This window comes from Canis aureus, chromosome 10 (genome assembly GCF_053574225.1).
Source record: "Canis aureus isolate CA01 chromosome 10, VMU_Caureus_v.1.0, whole genome shotgun sequence".
NCBI classification, from domain to species: domain Eukaryota; kingdom Metazoa; phylum Chordata; class Mammalia; order Carnivora; family Canidae; genus Canis; species Canis aureus.
The window spans coordinates 69,159,753-69,174,974 of NC_135620.1; the positions used below are offsets into that span (position 1 = coordinate 69,159,753).

Consider the following 15,222-nt stretch of genomic DNA (forward strand, 5'->3'; position numbering starts at 1 on the left):
CCACAGTAACTTCTTGCAAGATACATCCACATCCACGAAGGCAAAAGAAACAAAAGCAAAAATGAACTATTGGGACTTCATCAAGATAAGAAGCTTTTGCACAGCAAAGGATACAGTCAGCAAAACTAAAAGACAACCTACAGAATGGGAGAAGATATTTGCAAATGACGTATCAGATAAAGGGCTAGTTTCCAAGATCTATAAAGAACTTATTAAACTCAACATCAAAGAAACAAACAATCCAATCATGAAATGGGCAAAAGACATGAAGAGAAATCTCACAGAGGAAGACATAGACATGGCCAACACGCACACGAGAAAATGCTCCGCATCACTTGCCATCAGGGAAATACAAATCAAAACCACAATGAGATACCACCTCACACCAGTGAGAATGGGGAAAATTAACAAGGCAGGAAACCACAAATGTTGGAGGGGATGCGGAGAAAAGGGAACCCTCCTGCACTGTTGGTGGGAATGTGAAATGGTGCAGCCGCTCTGGAAGACTGTGTGGAGGTTCCTCAAAGAGTTAAAACTAGATCTGCCCTACGACCCAGCAATTGCACTGTTGGGGATTTACCCTAAAGATACAGATGCAATGAAACGCCAGGACACCTGCACCCCGATGTTTCTAGCAGCAATGTCCACAATAGCCAAACTGTGGAAGGAGCCTCGATGTCCATCGAAAGATGAATGGATAAAGAAGATGTGGTTTATGTATACAATGGAATATACTGTTTGTAGTTTATGTATACTGAATGGAATATTACTCAGCCATTAGAAATGACAAATACCCACCATTTGCTTCAACGTGGATGGAACTGGAGGGTATTATGCTGAGTGAAATAAGTCAATCAGGGAAGGACAAACATTATATGGTCTCATTCATTTGGGGAATATAAACAATAGTGAAAGAGAATATAAGGGAAGGGAGAAGAAATGTGTGGGAAATATCAGAAAGGGAGACAGAACATAAAGACTCCTAACTCTGGGAAATGAACTAGGGGTGGTGGAAGGGGAGGAGGGCGGGGGGTGGGGGTGAATGGGTGACGGGCACTGAGGGGAGCACTTGACGGGATGAGCACTGGGTGTTATTCTGTATGTTGGCAAATTGAACACCAATAAAAAATAAATTTATTACAAAAAAAATAAAAGCCTATTTCCACTGAAACAAACAAACAAAAAACCAAAAGGCACCCTGACTTGCTTAAAATGAGCCAGAATATTTTGCTTTCCTTATAAAGTTAATAGCCTCTGTTTTTGTGAACAAAAGTAAATTTCTACAATCCCTGGGTAGTCTTTGAATTTGTCTCTTAAATAGACACAACCTTCATCCAAAATGCTCCCTTAACCTTGCCAGACAGAAAATCTGATGCATACACAGTCCTGGGATATTACAATACAAATTACTTTGTTCTTGCATGTGGCAGGTTTATTAGTACTTAATATATTTGTGTACTTGGAGCAGGATTTTAAATTGTCATTTAGCTCAGGTTTATCTGGCATCTTTATTAAAATATTATTAGACAGTGAGACATAAGCTTATGTGAGTAATTGAAGTTCTACATCAAAGAAACACTTGTTTGTTTTCTCGCTTTCTTCACCCCCTGTGTGAGGCATATAGAGTTTCTCATTCACTAAGCCTCAATAAACATTAATCAGGTTAATTAGGCTGGGAGAATGGGAGTGTATGAGGTGTTTTCTGGAAAGGGCATAGGAAGGAGGAAGTGTTGACTGGTGGTCTCTGAAACCCTTGCTCTGCCTCATTGGTGAGCTGAGCTAAGCCTGGTTAGAAGGAAATACCATCTACCCACTTCCATGCTTTCCAACAGGAAAATGTCTCTGCAGAGCAGTCTGGGTAAGACAGAGTGACTTGATGACAGAGCCACAACTACGTGGGTCCATGATCTCCAGCATTTTCTCCATGCAAGACCAGACTGACGTTCAACTATTTCAAATTCCTAATGTTTGCCAAGGTCTGTGTGGCCAGGTCTAAAGACACCGGGAGAGGGGGATAGATGTCTTAAGTGGCTCCCCTGCCTTTGCCTTGTAGATATTGCTCCTCTCTAAGAATTCTTAGCTGAAATTTACTCCTCTGAGAGAGTCATACAGTCTCATTTCAAAAATAACTTTCTGATTTGTGGGATAAGTGAGATAGACTTTGCTATTCAGCACGAAAACTCAACATAGAGTTGAGAGCTTGTCGAAGGCCTGGTTGTGTCACGTTCAGTATCCACTATCGTATGGTCTTCAGGCCCGAGCCAGTCCTTCCAGTTTTGTTTTGGTGGGGAGGTCTTATGATGGCCCCGAGTGGACCAAAGTGAGTATACATCCTCATCGTTTGGAATGAGAGGCCTGTGACATAGGAGTTTGAAGTAGTTGTGGGTCTAAGCTGAGTCCTGCATGGAGAAAATGCTGGAGATCATTGAAGCCCTCTCCCATTAGGGGCTAAGGTTGGGGTTCCTCTCTGGATTTGAAAAGGTCTCTCGAGTGACTTCATGTCCTAGATCTAGATCATCTTGTCTATCTTTCTCATTTGCTAGATGAGGAGATAGAGCCCCATCGGCAAATCTTTTCTTTATTCCATGGCCACAGTTCTAATGAGAAGTCACCTTGTATCTGTGTCTTTACTCTTGGCCAAGAAGCAAACCAGATCATTTCCTGTTTTTTGAGACTGAGTCTCACTCACATTGTGTCTGTTGAAATGCACCTGTGCCTGGATACATTCTGTTCCCTTTGAAGGTAGAAAGAAAGGACAGAAAAAGTAGGATTGTTATCAGGCACGTGGAACACATGGACAATGTTCAGTGAACAACGAGGACAGCTTGTCCTAAAAAGATGGCTGAGGTCATGTATTTCAAGGATGCCAAGGAGAGATAATGAACAGTGTGTGAGAGGGAGGGGTACCAAAGTGACCCTCAGGCCCGGGACTCCAGTTAAACACTCCGAAGACATGTGCAGGTAAGCCCTTAAATGGGATCTTACATCCTATAGACTATGTGTGGGGAAAACATAATTATTAAGATAGTGATGGGCTGGGAGAGAACATCCTAGAGTCCTTACAAATTTTAGGCAGTGCCTTTTGAGTATTGGTATTCTTATGACCAGGACACAAGTAGGAGAAGCTTTAAGAAGATTGGAGTAGAACCATCTTATTTCCCATACTGCCTTATTCATAGAAGGTGGTTAGCAACTGTTTAATTGAATGTGACATTGTGGTCAATTAGAAACATTAACAGATATGTAACTACTGCATGACCTGTATCTTGTTATTTTTAAGAGATGGGTTTACCTACAAGTCAAGGAGCATGCTTATCTTGCTGAATGACTAGGGTGGATTGAGAGCCAGAAGAGGTTGGTGAGGAAAAGCCACACAGAAGAGGTGGCTTTGGCTGGAGACTCGAATAACATGTAGGAGTTGTCTGTGCAAGGATCAGAGGATTGGGTGTTATAGGCAAAATGAATAGCTGGTGCAAAGGTTCTAAAGCAGAAATGCGCTTTTTTTGGTTTCTTTGCAGATTAGAAAGGCAGATGTGAGAGGAATCCAACGAGCAAGGGAGCAAGTAGAAAGAGGTGAACTCAAAGAGATAGAGACCAGGACATGCATAGTAGTAGCATCTTAAAGGCCATGGTTGGTAAGAGTCTGGATTTTAGTCTTAGGAACAAAAGGGAAGGTATTCGGGTTAATGTGGGGGATTGACCGGATACAGTTTTCACTTTAAGAAGACACCTAGTGCTACAACAATATGGAAAGTGGGTTGAAGGAAATGAGAGTGGAGTCAGGGAGACATTTAGGAAAATTATCACAGGGAGCCATGCGGCCAGTAACTATGGTGGTAGAGCTTGGGCTACAGTGCTGGATTTGGGTAGGTTTTGGATGAAAGGCCAACCAGACTTGCTGCTGTATTAATGTGAAGTCAGAAAAGGAGGGGATTCCTGGGCTTTTGGACTGTGGTTACGGTTCATTAGGATGGGGAGGTTCAGGGTAGAGCAAGATTGGGCAGTTGGGAATCAAATTGAGTTCAAAAATGCCTAATAGTCATTAGAGATGTCATGGCAATTGATTATGAGTTTAGTTCAGAGTGGAAATAGAAATTTGGGAGTTGTTTGCATATAGGCATTTAACTCCATGGGAAGGCAGTAGACCATCTAGTGAGATGAGATCCAGGTAACTAGTCTGGGCCTGACTCTGAGGCATGACAGTATTTAGTGGCCTAGTACCTAATTAGGAGGAGGAACAAGTAGAAAAGGAGACTCAGAAGGATTGGTAATGTAGTAGGAGAAAAAAAGTAGAGGAAGCCAAGAGAAATGTTTTTAGAAGGAGCATGATCCACAGTAACCATTATATTTAATAATATGGAGGTCATTGGCGATTGTGGTTAGGGATGTGAGATGTGGATGCAGACGTTTGGTTTTAAAGACATAGTTCGTCTTTGAATCGGACATACTGGGGATCCCTGGGTGGCTCAGTGGTTTAGCGCTGCCTTCGGCCCAGGGTGTGATCCTGGAGTCCTGGGATCAAGTCCCACGTTGGGCTCCCTGTGTGGGGCCTGCTTCTCCCTCTGCTTGTGTCTCTGCCTCTCTCTCTCTCTCTCTCTCTCTCTCTGTGTGTCTCATGAATAAATAAGTAAAACCTTTAAAAAATATATCTGAATTGGAGATACTTTGAACAATGTTCTCGAATAGATAGCTTTTTCCAAATGTGGTTTTTTCATTGTGGTTTTTTTCAGCTTGCTCACCTTTTCCAGTATGAGCCACAAGGTGGAGCTAATGAGTCAAGCAACTAGGCTTCAGGTTGGCCACTTCCACTGCCTTTGAAACCAAAAAACAGACATTTTGGAAGATTGGGGGGGGGGGCAGTGTGGGGGAGTTCCTTTGTCCTAAACAAAAATAATTATGTATCGAAGGCGTGATTTCTTGAAAAAAAAAAAAGAACAGGATGTAGAAATGTACATGATCTCAAATGTTTTAAAAAGATGGAAAAATATATAAAAATGAACAATCAGAACAATCTCTGGATCCAGGGATCCCAAGCACAGTTGAGATTGGGGCTTAAAATCCCTAAATCAGGATGTAAAGTAAAAGATTACAAAATGTTGACTCTTAGTCTTCTTCCTGTGCTTGGCTCTTAGCGTTCTATCTTCCCTGCAGGGATTAGAAGAGCCTTTTCTATAAAAATCCAAACAGGGCAAGAAGAGATTTGAAGATACTGGTAATCGGGAAGGATCCACAATGAAATGACCCAGCAGAGTCCCTGTAGAGAATTGTCAACAAGCCCTCTATGTGCAGAGAGCTTTCAGTTTTATAGTGTCTCCCCCTTGGATGAGTGGGCAGAGAAGGTCCCTGAATATTTAAGAGAAGATTCTAACATGTATATGAAATAAAAAGAAAGAAAAAAATATATATTTCCTGAAACATCATTGAAGGAAAAGAAAATTTCCAGGAAAAAAAACTCATTAATATCTTCAAAAAGAGATGTCACAAGCATAAAACAAGACTTTTTTTTTTTTTTTTTTTTTTAGTATCTAGTGAACAAAGAAATGAGTATTAAAATCATGATAGAAATGGGAAAAAATAGAAGAGTTAGGAGAAAAAGTAAAATCACATGTAAAGGGAAACAAAAAGAGAATTTGAGAGGGGAAAAAAATAGGTAAATTAGAGGACCAGGCCTCAGTATCCAATAAAATTAACAGACTGCCAGGAAGAGAAAACACAGAAATGGGAGACGTCAAAGAAGTCATTCGAGGGAAAAAACTAGAAGTAAAGACATGAGGTGTTACTGGCTATGCCTAGGAGATGAGATTTCCCCCCTCTTGTATGTTTTTATTTTCCAAATTTTCTGTAACAAGTATCTTTCAAAACTAGAGGGAAATGTGTGATTTTAATATTACCCACCTTGCCCTAGAAAATTTAACTCATAGGTGGTCCATTTGCGATAGAATGAATATGTAAAAAGAGCATGTCAAAAGGGGCAACCTAAGTTCATCCAATCAGTTCTGTCACCAGGACCAGGGTTAGACTCATGTTCCTGTCTGCAGGAAAATACTGTCCTAGAGGGAAACCCCAACACAAACCGCAGTACTATGTTGGGTATTTGATCTTTTATTCCCATTTGAGCATATTTCTTTATTACTGAACACTCATTATTCTGCATGAATCCCCCTTGGGTCTCCTCAGCCCCTGGCATCCCAGAATATGAACCATTCTGTTCTGTAGTTCTCCGCGTGTGGCTGAGCTGTTCCTGCTGCTTTTATCTGCTTCCCCAACCCTGAATCCTAATGTCACTCTTACAATGAAGTTTGAATTGCTTAAAAACCTTTGGGACTCCAGGTGACTTTGGTAGCTTGCTGGCCTTTTGCACTGGAGGCTCTTTTGGTGCTACCTCTTCCTCATCCTCTAAGTTTGTGAGCTCACCGTCTCACTGGCAGAAGACGTGAGCATGAGCTCTGGGTGTGGAAAGGGAATGTTGAACCTTCCAGTTGATGCTGACCGTTGTGGTATTTTCTTGGAAAAGAATCCAGTACAGAAATTGGAAGCCAAACAAACCACAGACTGAATCTGTGCTTTAACTTCCAAACACTGTTGTCATTGTAGTTCAGGGGTTATTATTAGCTTGTTATTAACAGTTTGGATGACTGGTAGTATGTTTCCATTGTTTTAACTCTTTTATTATGGAAAAATTGAGGCATCCAAAAGTAGAAGGGGGGAAGGATAACAAACCTCCATGTACCCATTAGCCCTACCCATTAGCCGACAGCCAGCTAAGCAGCCGCGCATTCATGATCCACGGTGTTCTAACTCTGCTCCCACCTGCCACCCCCTTCAGCATAATCTGGGGACCCCAGATTATTTTAAAGCAAATCCCAGGCATCAGATTGCTTTGTACAAAAATGTTTAGTACTTATCTCTAAAATGCAAGTGTTCTTTTTAAAAAAAGAATCACATTATTATCACACCTGAAGTTTTGCTCTTAAGATATCCTCAAATTTCCAGTTAGCATCTCTTTCCTCAGTTGTCTCAGATGCTGTTTCTGTAGATGTTTTTCGAGATCGTGATCCAAATAAAATCCATACTTTGCTCTATCTGTTCCTTAAGTATTTAAAAAAAAAAAAAATCCCTCCCCATCTCTTGTTCCTTGCCAAGAGGAACTTGTTATTTGTTAAAGAAAAGGAGTCATTTTCCCTCTCTACATTTGAAAAGCAGGGTGGTGAAGGACCAGATTACTAGGGCCATCTCAAAATCATGATGAAATGTCCTACGTTAAAAAAAAAAAAGCAACCACAGCATATGAGAAAAATATATCTCATGTCTAATTAAAAGGCAACTTCTCACTGAGGCCCTTGCTGGCTACTCTGTGTACAACTCCACCATTCCCCGGACCCTTGGCACTTCGTATCTTCCTGTCCTATTTTCTTTTTTTTTCCTCCACTCAGCACTACCATATCCACTATCTATTAATATCTTTTACTGTGCGATCTACCTCCTTTCTAGAATGTAAGCTCCATGGAGGCAAGCCGTATCCCCAGCAACTGAATCATGAATGAAGACACATAAAGGCAGGGCCGAATGTGGGATGGTCAGAGGCTGACCGGGTGAGGAGGGCGGGATGGAGGAAGGGGCAGAGGGACACAAGGCAGCAAGGAAGGTATTCCCATGCACGTCAACTTTTGATTCACGTTATCCACCAGCATCAAAGACCCTGACAGAGTTCTGTGAGCAGCTCAGGTGATGACTAGCTTTTGCTTGTCTCTTAGTGATGGAGGGGCCTCTCCATGGCTGCTGTCTGGACCCCTTTGTGGTCTCAAGCTCAGGCCCTGTCAACCATGGGCTGGTTTGACCAGCTCTATCAACAAAGCCTGTGGTGTTTGGGGGTCCAAGGCTGGTCCTCTCAGATAACCACCAGCTGTGCGCAAAGATGCTTTCAACAAGGACGGTAGTCTCAGCTTAGCTCATTCAAACACATTTCCCAGCCCGTAGCGTGGTTGGGCTCACGGTCACACTGGGAAATTACACGCTGTCCTGGAATGCGACGAGCAATACCCTGAGTCACCACTTGTGCTGTTAGCAGCGTGGCCGCAGCCAGATCCTTTCGCTCTACCTTGGTGTTCTTGTCTATAAAATGGAGATAACATCCTTTCGCTTGTGCAGGCTCATTGTGAGTCTTTTCTGCTGTCCAGTGACGTGGGGGATGTTAGTGCAAATCCTCCAGCTGTGTGCACGAGGAGGCGGCATTCTGGTCACTTGGGGTGATGGAGGGGCTGAGGAGTCAGAGGCTGACCTCCCCTCCCCTGGGCCAGAGAGGGCCCTGGCTAACTAGGGGAGGGAGTATGGCTGGATCTTGGGGGCCCCCTCACTGGCTTTAGAGGGGATGCATTTTCTCTGTGCTAGCTGTGTGGAGCTCCTGCCATCCCTCCCCTCCTAGGGATGCAGAACAAAGAGAGTTCTCAAGCAGAACGAGGGACAGAAGGCCCGCACTGTACTGACTGGGTTCCGAGGCATTGCTTTGACAGCATTTCTAGCTTTGGTTGGGGGTTCTTGCCACACTGACTGAGCGTGTATCACTGCAACAGCCCAGCCCAGCCCACTCCTAGTCTGTGCTTTTTCCAGTAAGATATGAGGTGTCCCATGGTGGGACTCCACGGCAGTGGTGAGGATTCCAGTCAGCCCCTCCCCGTTGTTCCATTGTGTCCTAGAGAAACCACATTTGTGTCTCCATGGATAGCATTGTGTGTTTTGGGTAGAGATGATGATTTCATGATCTACTAGTACCAGGCTAGGAGATTTGGAATATTTTCTGGGTTCTCTGAAATCCACAAAGGACCCCTAACTTTTTTGTTTTCACTTTATCTATCTACGTGCTGTCCGATGGGGCAGCCACTAGCCACAGGTTAGCTATTAAAGTTTAAATTGAAATTAGTGAACCACAATCCTGAATCCAGCTGCTCAGTCGCACCAGCCGATTTCAAGAGTTCAAAGAGCACGTGGAGCTCATGGCCGCTGCATCGAAGTGCAGATTATGGGAAGTTACCCCTGGGGCAGAGAGTTCTGTGGAACAGCAAATGTCCCTTCTCACAGCTCGATGAGCCCAGAGAGGGAACTTCAGAGCATTCAGGAAAGAGAAGAGTGGCCAACAAAAGATAGGCTATTGCAAATCTTTTCCTTATGTTCTCCACAGGGTAAAACACCTCTCAAAGGAAATACTTACTTCAGGGGAAGAGGTTCCCTGTGTTGATGCATTCCGTTAGAAGGTTTCCCCCAAAGTGCACTCAACTCTTCAAGCACTCCTCACATTTTAGCACATTATCAGGGACCCACGGTGCCCACTGTGTAGCCAAGGAAGGCTCCTTCCTGCCCGACTCTGTACTCTGCTGGAAGGTGCTTATGGGAAAAGCATGAGACTAGAAACTTTCACAGCACTTTGTGACTTCTGAGTTAGTGGGAAAGAAAAGAAAATTCCTATTGCTCTTGATTTGCCTTCCAGGCCCCTTATACCAAAAAAAAAAAAAAAAAAAAAAAAAAAAGAGAGAGAGAGAGAGAGAGAGAGAGAAAAGAAGCCCTTGGATGAGACAAATGCTTTCCTACCTAGACTGTGGCTCGCATTCTTTTCCATCCTACCTAGTAGGGTCCTTGTGGCAGAGCCAGAACCAGGCAGGGCAAGGGAGGCACTCATGCTCAGGTGCTGAGCTTGTACTTACAGGGGCCCACCAGCGATTGTCTCCTCAAATGTTGAGTCCTGGGCACCTGGCTTGCTTCTGCCCTCTGTAGGCTGGCTCTGTTCCAGCTCTTTTCCCACTCACCCTGGTGGCCTCACTGTGTGGTTGTAGGGATTCTGGACTTGTATGTAGATGCGGCTTTGTACTATGTCTGCACCTCTTCCCTATCTGGAACCCCTCAGGTAGGGGCTGTTATCTCTTTGCTCTTTGTATGCCTGGTCCAGACTGGGGGACACGTGAGCAGCTAATGGATCCTTGAGCAAGTCCGTCCACCAGGAATCAACTGGATTCAGTCAAGCACTCTCCTGACTTAGACTTTTCCAGAAACAGTTCAGAGAACGTCCTGCATTGTCACCTACCATGCTCCACATTTGAGCACAGCTGAGTCGTCTCGTCAGTGTGGCTGAGGATGGGCACTGTTGCCCCTACTTGTCCTTGCCCAGAGCTCCTTGTCACCTTCAGGATCAGCTCTGAGAGTGGTTCCAGCCCTCTTCCACCCCGTGCTTCCTGCAGAGTCCATGTCACGTGCCACACCACAGCCAGCCTGTCCTGGGAGCATGTGGCTGGGCCTGGGTGTGCCATGACTTGGGGAGGAATGGGGTAAAGAAGCAACTGTCTGGGGCTTGGAGGCTCCTTTGTGAACTCCGTGTTACATGCTTCTCCTCTCTCCTCCCACAGAGCGTTCTGAAGAAGAGGGACCAAGTGCAAGCAGAGTACGAAGCCAAACTGGAAGCTGTGGCTCTGAGAAAGGAAGACCGCCCCAAGGTCAGAGAAGCCACCCCGGGAGGGATGGGCTCCTCAGGGCGGCAGCCGGGGCTGCCCTGTTGTGCTAACTGAAGTCTTGTCCCTAGATCCATACAGCTGCGGTGGTCAGCCCCAGCTGGACTCTTCATGCTGTTATTTTCCTCTATTTGCTGCTTTCCATATCTTATTTCTGGAAATTCCTAACATGCTCATGGGGTTGAGTTTTCTGCTGTTTTCTGAGCATTCTTTTTTTTTTTTTAACTCTCAGCTTTGCCACTCAAGGGCAGTTTTTCTCTCTCTGTAAAATGGAATTGAGTGGGAAAGCGGGAAGAACAGTCTAGGTCAGCGTTCTCAAAAGTATGGCTTGCTAACTCATCCACAAGCTGTTGCCAGTCCATGACAAGAAAGGTGTAGAAGCAGAGAATCAGCAGTTTTATAGCAATCTGATATTTGCTGAGCAGTCAACAGGCCTGCTGTCCAGCTAGCTCCCATGGAGCACACCGCGGACTAGTTACACATAGTAGGTCTGCGACTTTGTCACCCTGAGGAAAACACCCAACGAATAGTGGTCCTTTGCCACAAAGTTTGAGAAGCACTGATTGAGCTTATTTACGAGCTCTGGGTCTAGACAGAGGATCATAGTGTAAACATGCTTCTGTTGTATTACCCACTGCCATTTGTTGCCTTTTTCTCCCCAGGCTAAAACGAGATTAAAAAAAAACAACAACAACAAGATTAATAACAGCCAATGTGCAAGTGCTAACAGTGTGCTAAGCTCTTTACAATGTCTTGTGGAGTCCCTGCAACAGTCGTGTGGTTTGGGTACCATTACTGTTCCCATTTGAGGGATGAGCAAACCAAGGCCCAGGATCTGAAAGCTAGCAAATGTTACTGCCTCTGACTTTAGAACCTTGCCAGTCACCACTGTGCGCCTGTGCTCCTTTTTGTCTGTAGTTGGGTGGTCTGTTTTCAAAACAAGGGGTAGGGGTAGGGAATGTTATTCAAAAGATAAATCTCAGGGGCCCAAGGTTCGGGGAAGTCGTTTGACATCAGAACCGTTTGTCTCCCTCTGCCTTGGTTCTTGCTGCTGCTGCAGCCGAGCCAAGATGCCGCTGGAAAGGAACCAGCTTTGGAAATTGGAAACCCACACCTCAGAAATGGCACGCCTTGACTCCATATGGTACTTTTTTTTTTCCTTTCTTTTTATGAATTGCCTCACATGATCACCACAGCAGTCATCTGAGGCCCAGGGGGAAGGCATTGTTCTTTCCCTGTTTCACGGGTGAGGAATGAGCCACAAAGCAGTGCAATGAATTGCCTAGCTCTGCGGCTGCCTGGTGTCCCAGTGTGCGGGACGCAGCAGGTGCACAATACACGTTTTGGCCTTGCTCCCTGTGTCACCCATAGAGATCTATACAGACTGAAGGTTGCATATATCTGATGGAAACCCAGGAGATAAGGATTGGGGACTCTTGTCATCGGCCCCGTGTGTGCAGCTGGGACGTGGCCAGGATGCTAGGCACCTCTCTTCCATTCCTCCAGCCACAGGCCTGCTTCTGTCCTGTGTGTCACCAGGGGGACCATGATGGGAATGCAGCTCTGTGCACAGAGCCCTCTGCTTCCAGCTACCTGTTCCCTTGACTAGTTCCTAGCCATATTCTGGAGCATGGTGCCATTTAAAGGAGTGACATGAAATATTGTGTTCCTGTGCTTCAAAATTTCTTTTTTCTTTCTTTTTATTTTTCTTTTCCTTTTTTTTCTTTTCTTTTTTTTTTTTTTTTTTTTTTTTTTTTTTCAGGTAGGCTCCACACTGGGCTTGAACTCCCAACCCTAAGATCAAGACCAGGGCTGAGATCAAGAGTCAGATGCTTAACCGACTAAGCCAGCCAGGCGCCCCTCGAAATGTCACTCTAACAACTTAGCTTTCCAGTATAAACCTAGAAGTCGCTTTTCCTGGCTAGGGAGGGAGAGACTGGCAGCAAGTTCTGCTGCTGCCCTAGTTTGGAAGCTCGAAGATCCCGTATCTAAAAGACTTTCTGTCAGCATTCGTCCCCGCTCAGCACTGACTAGGAACTTTCTCGGAGGCTGCTTTGTCATTTGATACATATTCAGCTCTGTAGGGAACCGTTCCTTTGTACAGACAGGAACCGAAGGTGGTGAATAGTGCGCCACATTGAACGCTGGCTGTGCCCTGGCCTGCCGGCTGCCTGAAGGTCACGCTGCCTTGTGGCAGATGGAGCCAAGGACTTTCTTCTTGCTGCTGCTGTCCCTTCTGGGAGCATCCGCCATACAGCTCATTCTCTTGACCCGCAGGAGTTCGCAGAAGGCAGGGAAGGGTTTCTTTCCAGCCAGGCTCTGGGCGTGCTGCCTTCTCTGAGCACACATGGGTAGGCAGCCTGGTCTTAAGGGACAATTAATATTGTCCCTTACTTAACAATTGTAGCAATTAACAAATTGTGGTAGTTCACAAAACAGGCCCTGTCGTGATGGTGACATACCAGTGAGTGTGATCTCACAGCAGAAATTGTGCCACTGGTTTTGAATCTGGGGCAGCAGCTCCTTTGGTGGACAGCAGAGGGCTCCGTTGGTGGCCTCCCCATTCAGATAGGCTTTGGTCCAAAGAGCACAGGATTTAGACTCCGATGGCTCTGGGTTCAAATCCCCGCTCTGTTCTCCACCTTGATTGGTTTGCTCAGTAGCCCTTGTGGACTTCATACATGTGATTGTTGCGAAGGTCACCACTGTGTATGCAGGAACAGACTAGCTTCCCATAAAAAAAAAAAGAGAGAGAAAGAAAAAGAAAAAGGCTAGCTTCACTCACCTCCAGGAAGAATGTCAACTGCAAACTTTGTTTTCCTGGTTTGTTGCCCTTGTGGCTTTTTTTTTTTAATTTTGCTTAATTAATTAATTTTTTTGGACTGCATGGTTTTGCACATGGTTACCTTGTGTCCTAAAGTCTCCCTTGCATTCCCAGCCCTCCCAAATGCCTGTCCTCCCTAACAGCCCTTTCACAGGTAGAGAGACGTCCTTCTCAGACGTCTGAGTAGCTGAACATTTTGCTGTGTCTTGTTTTGTGTGGTTTCCCAGAGCTGCTGGTGGTGAGAGGAAGCCATGATGTCAAGAAGTGGGTCAGGGCAGACTCTTACCCCCAGGACCCTGTGGACTGTGCTATCTGTGACTAGAGCGGGAGCAAGATTGTTCACAGGTTGGTCATGGGGATGCCAAGGAGGAGAGGATTCTTGCCCAAAGACAGGCAATTTTCACAGGGGCCTGGGTATGTTAACAACATCTGAGAGACTCAGCGAGCCTGGGGACTTAGCCTTGTTTTGAGGTTGAAATCTTGAAGTTTCTCTAAAGAGAGAGGGAAAGTTGATTTTTGTGAAGCCATGAAGTAGTACCAGCAGCTGACCACTTCTCCAAAACCCAGAAGAAAGAAATGGCCTTGTGGGTCTCCACGGCCCTCCCTGTGAATTTCACACTAGAGCAGCTGTGTGAGGAGGAAGGAGAGGCTTGGCGGTGTGCAGGGATGAGGTCTAGAGCTGAGGGCAAATGTTAGTACCACAGAATTGAGAGTCTTGCTTTGTTTTTAGGGTTGAGAAAACTCAGCAGACCCCGAGGTGGTTTCTTCTCTGGCAAGTGGACCTTTGGATTGTGTAGACTTGGCTTCCTCATTTGAACTTTGAGGCCAAAGAAATTATGGGCACTTGGTGGGCTGCCTTCTGATGTACTTGTTAGGACGGCAGACTTGCGTACATCTTCAACTGTAATCCTCTCTAGAAGCCAGAAGGGAGTATCAGAGCTGTTACTAGACACAAAGAGAAGCCAAGGAGAATTGCTTTAGAAACTGAACAGGAGGCTCACATACTAGCATGAACAATAGGCGTAAACCATGGAGGGACATGCGCGTTCTACTCCATTCTGCGACGGACTCTTTTCAATGCTGATCTATTCATGTGATTCCAAAAAGAATAAAGGAGGGACGCAAGAGAGAATGCTTTATAAAAATCTTACAGTTATCTTCAAAAGATTAAAAAAAAAGATAGGGGTTGGTGGATACAGAGAAGGATGCTATTGTAAGCCCTGCCCCACAAGTGGCCTTGTAGTGGGTCCCGGGGCAGGTGAAGAAGCTGCTGGAAACAGGTAGGTCTTGGAGATGAGAAGGTTAACGCTATGGGGAGGTGAGCAGGAGCAGAGAAGAGAGTGTACTGAGCTGTTGCTCCTCAGGGTGAGCAGAAGTAGAGAAGGGAAGTGGAGCTCGGGATCACTTGGCCAAACCTCTTAAAGACCACGAGCCTTTCAGAGCTTTCAGAACCCCTGGCATGGCGAGCGTCCTGGGCTATGCACCGAGGCAGGGAGCAAGAGCTCTAGTTCCACAGCAAGATGGGGGCAGGGAGACTTGTTCCCGTGGAGCTTGTACAGACCCGAGAGTTTTGCAAGAGCATCTGTCATCTTCAGATGCTTCGGATGAGCGAGGAGAGACATGCCTGGTGTCTCCCCATCCTCTCCACAGAGGCTGTGATCCCAGCCTGGCTTAGAAAGCCGGAGGCACCGTCAGCCAAGGAAGGGGAGGATGGGGGACACCTGGGTGGCTCAGTGGTTGGGCGCCTGCCTTCAGTTCAGGGCGTGATCCCGGGTCCCGCGATGGAGTCCTGCATCAGGCTCCTCACAGGGAGCCTGCTTCTCCCTCTGCCTCTCTCTGTGTTTCTCAAGAGTAAATAAAAAATAAAAAACAAAAAGAAAGGCAGGACTCGGTCACCTTCCCATG

At 45.6% G+C, this 15,222-nt stretch overlaps 1 protein-coding gene across 4 annotated transcripts in view; it reads left to right on the forward strand.

The window, feature by feature from the left end:
• The window catches only part of SNX30 (sorting nexin family member 30), a 108,709-nt gene that overhangs the window by 80,069 nt on the left and 13,418 nt on the right, over positions 1-15,222 (forward strand). For all 4 annotated transcript variants that reach the window (XM_077912935.1, XM_077912936.1, XM_077912937.1 and 1 more), the window contains exon 7: positions 10,392-10,478. In XM_077912935.1, coding sequence (XP_077769061.1) covers positions 10,392-10,478 — 87 coding nt within the window. The remainder of the gene's footprint in view (positions 1-10,391; positions 10,479-15,222) is intronic.